Source organism: Cynara cardunculus, unplaced genomic scaffold, assembly GCF_001531365.2.
Source record: "Cynara cardunculus var. scolymus isolate 2C unplaced genomic scaffold, CcrdV1 Un_Scaffold_4888, whole genome shotgun sequence".
In the NCBI taxonomy this organism is placed as follows: domain Eukaryota; kingdom Viridiplantae; phylum Streptophyta; class Magnoliopsida; order Asterales; family Asteraceae; genus Cynara; species Cynara cardunculus.
In genome coordinates, this window is record NW_020202124.1 from 30,781 (window position 1) to 36,186 (window position 5,406).

The 5,406-nt window shown below is 33.4% G+C and overlaps 1 protein-coding gene across 1 annotated transcript; it reads left to right on the forward strand.

Annotated features, from left to right (window-relative positions):
• Nucleotides 1–2,134: 2,134 nt before the first annotated feature.
• Nucleotides 2,135–4,858, forward strand: LOC112504198 (7-deoxyloganetin glucosyltransferase-like). Its single transcript, XM_025108145.1, has 2 exons — nt 2,135–2,636; nt 3,818–4,858. Exons 1-2 carry the CDS (start codon nt 2,135–2,137, stop codon nt 4,753–4,755), a joined length of 1,440 nt encoding a protein of 479 aa, XP_024963913.1. The 3' UTR covers nt 4,756–4,858.
• The last annotated feature ends 548 nt before the right edge of the window (nt 4,859–5,406 follow it).

Sequence of the window (5,406 nt, forward strand, 5' to 3'; positions counted from 1 at the left end):
ATATATTAATTTTTATAAATACTAATAATAAATTAAAAATGATGGCATAAAAAAAGAGATTTATAAGTTATTGAATTGATGTTAACATAAAATAAAAAACACAATAAATTTTTTTATTATTGAAGATGCTCTAACTTATATGATTAAAAATTTATATAACTTACACATAAGGTATATACTTATAATATTTTATTTGATGTTAAAAATGATTTAATAAACCATAAGGGTGATTTCAGATTGGTTTGAGCTTGGTTTTAAAGGTCAAAAGTAACAGAAGGTCCCAAGTTCAAATCCAATGAGGAATAAAAAGCTTCTTATGGCCACGGAGGTTCAAATGCGGTGACTCCGGGCTATCTGCAAAGCAAATGGTAAGCAAGTGATCGTCCTAAAATTAGTCGTTTCGCATAGCGGATTTGATATTCAAGTTAATAAAAAATGGTTTAATATGTTAAAAATGAAATACATTTTTTACATAATCTTTGGTGCAAGAAATGGTACAAACCATTGAAGATGGTATATAAGGAAATAATCTCTTTCTCATCCCATTTATGACAAAATTCTCTCACTCGATCGTTTGGAGTAGGATTGAATCGACTATCTTCTTCCAAACGATGAATCACTACTAAATGAAAGACATTTACCTACCCATTTTTCTCAAAAAATCTGTCGTTGAATGGGTGATTTACAAAATCATCCCAAGTTGTTGGGTAAACTGTTGGTGACTAACTCAAATCAATGATAGATTTACCCATACATTTTTTTTGCGTGATTTGTTGGTATCTTCTTGAAAAACATCGTATCTCCACCGGAACCATTGGTTTTTTCTGGGTAATCCTCATCGACGAAAATTTCCTATAAAGTTGTTAATGCGATATCTTGTATTAAAAATGTCCTCAAAAACTTGTTAAGACGCCCAAAAACGTCATATAAACTTATTACAACATCTTTAGATATGACACTTTATATTTTGGTCATATAAATTAAGTCCTAAGAAACGGTTTATTGAAACACTTAGAGATTATAGACGTCTTATAAACCCAATTTTGTTGTAGTGAAAGGAATTGGTGATATCTAATGAAATGAACGTTAATACGCTAAATTAAATATGGGCTATTTTAAAATGAATTTTTGTTCGTTTGCTTTTGCTTCCAATACTCTCATTTTGAAAAGGAAAGGGAGAAGAGGACAAACAGAAAATTAACATCTGGTCCTACGTCTATAAAGTTTAAATATGTGGTACGTAATAAAAGTAGGTTTATAAGACATTTTCAATCTTTAAACGTTTCAATAGATTGTTTTATTGGACTTAATTTATAAAACCAAAATATAACGTGTCCTATCTAAACAGTTTGTAATAAGTTTATACGACACTTTTGGACGTCTTAACAAGTTTTTTAGGATATTTTAATACAAAGTGTCGTATTAACAACTTTATAAAACAATTTTGAGAAAGTGTCCTTTATAGGACATGTGTTTTTATAGGACGGTTTTTCAAATAGTGTCTTATAAAGTTGCTAATGAGATGTTTTATATTAAAAGTGTCCTAAAAAACTTATTACGACATCAAAAAAACGTCATATAAACTTATTACAACGCTTTTAGATAGGACGCTTTATTTTTTTTGGTCCTGTAAACTAAGGGGCTGTTTGGCAATTGTTGAATGGTTTGATGCAGAATGATTAAGTGGTCAGAATGATTAAGATGCTCTCATGATATAGTGCAAAATGAAATATAATTGTTTGGTAATTGTGTACAATAAAATTAGGGCTCTTAATGGTTAAGGGAGATTCATGATACAAAATCATTCAGAGGGTTTTAGAATCATTAAGAGACAGATTTTTTTTTTGCCAAACAAGATTCATCTTTTAACGATTCAGAGATTGTCTCTTTGTGGAACTATTAAGAAGTAAACAAACAACCCCTTATCTTATAAAGAGGTCTATTAAGACGCTTAGAAATTGAAAATGTCCTATAAACCCGATTTTGTTGTAGTGCCCTTCTTTTCTTTATCATATTAAATTGAATGGAGAGTTACTTGGCTTTTCCTTCTTCATCTATGGTCTATAAAAAGCTCCCTATATGTTTTGTATTTGCATATTTTAGAGATAGAGATAGAGATAAAGAGGTTAATTACATGGGTTCTAAACAAAAGAAGCCACATGTATTGTGCATACCAGCCCCAGCACAAGGCCATATTAACCCATTCCTAAAACTTGCCAAAATCCTTCACTCGAAGGGCATCCGTATCACCTTCGTCAACACGGAGTTCAACCACCAACGCCTCCTCCGAGCTCAGGGCTCCGACGCCCTAAACGGCATCCCTTCGTTCTGCTTCGAGACCATTCCCGATGGCCTTCCGACACCTGAGAACCTGGATGCTAGCCAAGAGGTGGTACCCCTATGCAAGGCCATGGATGAGCTGTTTTTGGATCCATTTAAAGCTCTTCTTACCAAACTGAGTGCTTCTGATTCACCTGTGACTTACATAGTGGCTGACGTCGTTTTGGGCTTCACTCTTGAAGCCGCTAGGGAGATGGACATCCCTGAGATACTCTTCTGGACCGGTGGAGCTGCTTCTTTGTTATGTTTCGAGCAATACCCTAATCTTTTGGATAAGGGTTTGATGCCTCTTAAAGGTTCCAACTTTTCTACATGTCAATATGCATATATGTATGTATATATATATATATATATATATATATATATATATATATATATGAGCCGAGTTGAAACGGGAACAATACCTATTTAAGATAATAAAAGAATGGTCGAATCACATATGATTTTACATTAATATCACATACAAAATCACATGTGATTCACACGACCTTTTCCCATAACCTGATTACATGTGATTTTGGCCGTCTTTTCATATTCTTTTAAATAGTTAACATTCTCGTTTGACCTTCTCCGGATCATATTTTCTTGAAAAAAACGTTGTTTCTTAAAATACAATATTTGACACGAAAATATTTGTATGTCATTCATCAAATATATATGCTTCTAATTTATCGCACTAAAACAAAATTAGGTTTATAGGACACCCCCAATCTCTAAGCGTCCCAGTAGACTAGGACTTAATTTATAGGACCAAAATATAAAACGTCTAATCTATCTAAAGGTGTTGTAATAAGTTTATATAACGCTTTTGGGCGTCTTAAATTTTTTTTAGGACATTTTTAATACAAAGTGTCGCATTAGCAACTTTATAAAACACTTTTGAGAAAATGTTCTATAAACTCAATATTTTATATGACATTTGTTTTTATAGGATAATTTTTCAAATAGTGTCCTATAAAATTGCTAATGAGACGCTTTATATTAAAAGTGTCCTAAAAAACTTATTAGGACATCAAAAAAGGTTATATAAACTTATTACAATGCCTTTAGATATGACGCTTTATTTTTTTGATCCTATAAACTAAGTCTTATAAAGAGGTCTATTAGGACGCTTAGAAATCGACAGTGTCCTATAAACCTGATTTTGTTGTAGTGTCGTTAATGACCATCAAAACGTAAAGTTCAATCTACATACATGTAAGTTACACCAAAAACACACATGTTAAGAGACGAATGATCAAACAAGAACATCAAAATAAGAGAATACGAGAATGACCAAGATCATATGAGGTTTTACACTGAAATCACATGCGATTACATAACACAGTCAACGGTTATCACATGTGATTTTACACATGAGTTAAATTTAGTGCAAAATCACATGTGATTGATTGTTCTCGTATTTTCTTATTTATTACTTGAAGTATCATTTATGTTGATAAGTTGAAATCTAATTCTATCTTTTCGTAATCTTCAGATTCGAGTTTTTTAGCAAACGGGTATTTGGATACGATCTACGATTGTATACCTTCGATGCCCGGTATACGTCTAAAAGATATTCCTCCGTTCATTAGAATTAGCGACCCCGGGGATGAATACATGGTTGAATTCTTTTGTAGACAAGTAGCCAGAGCGAAAACAGCTACCACCATCATTTTCAACACTTATCATGAACTAGAATCCGACATCTTCGACACACTTTCTTCAATATTTCCTCCGTGCTACGGAATTGGCCCTTTGAATTTACTCGAGAAGGAAATCGTTCATAACCATTTAGAATCCATCAAATCGAACCTTTGGAAAGAAGAGGTAGAATGTTTAAAGTGGCTAGACTCCAAAGCACCATCGTCAGTGATCTATGTGAATTTTGGTAGTGTCGCGGTGCTAACACCTCAACAACTAGCCGAGTTTTGTTGGGGACTCGCGAAGAGCAATTATTCATTCTTATGGATCGTACGAGAAGACCTCGTGATCGGTGACTCTTCTGTGCTTCCTCCGGAGTTTTTGGCAGAGACAAGCAGTAGAGGGTTGTTGGCTAGTTGGTGCCCCCAAGAAGATGTTCTCAATCACGAATCAATAAGAGGGTATCTAACACATAGCGGATGGAATTCGACGATAGAAAGCATTTCCAGTGGAGTCCCAATGATCTGTTGGCCGTTTTTTTCGGACCAACAACCGAATTGTTGGATGTCATGCAACATGTGGGGGGTCGCCATGGAAATCGACATGAATGTAAAGAGCGATGAAGTTGCGAAACTAGTGATTGAGATGATGAATGGAGAGAAGGGAAAAGAGATGAGGAAGAATGCCATTGAATGGAAGAAGAAGGCTGAAGAGGCATGTGCCTTTCCGTACGGTTCATCCATGGTTAATATGGAGAAACTGGTTCATATGCTCCAAACATCTCCAAAATAATCCATAAATTTATTTGAGATGCTTGTGAGTTATATTTCTGTTACCATGTCTTTTAGAAGTGAACTTTATTTTGCTTGTATCAAATCATCATTGTATGTTTGAAAGTATATCAATGAAGCTCATGAATGTACACTACAACAAAATTGGGTTTATAGTACGCCCTCAATCTCTAAGTGTCCCAATAGACCGCTTTATAGAACTTAATTTAATAGGACCAAAATATAAAGCGTCCTATCTAAAGGCGTTGTAATAAGTTTATATGACGCTTTTTAGGCGTCTTAACAAGTTTTTTGAGGACATTTTTAATACAAAGTGTCGCGTTAACAACTTTATAGGACACTTTTGAGAAAATGTCCTATAAACTCAATTTTTTATAGGACATTTATTTTTATAGGACAATATTTCAAATTGTGTCCTATAAAGTTGCTAATGGGACACTTTATATTAAAAAAAATGTATATACCAACTCTGATTCATTTGTTCAGGGTTGTGAGATTCAGAATCAGACATCTGACTCTAATAAAAAAAAAGTCTGATTCTAAAAGTCATACATGTGACATCAAATTTTGTTTAGAATCTACTTCTGAAAATACATTAACAAGATCAAATAATTCTTTCAAAACAAAATACTCTTGTGATGATTGATAAAAA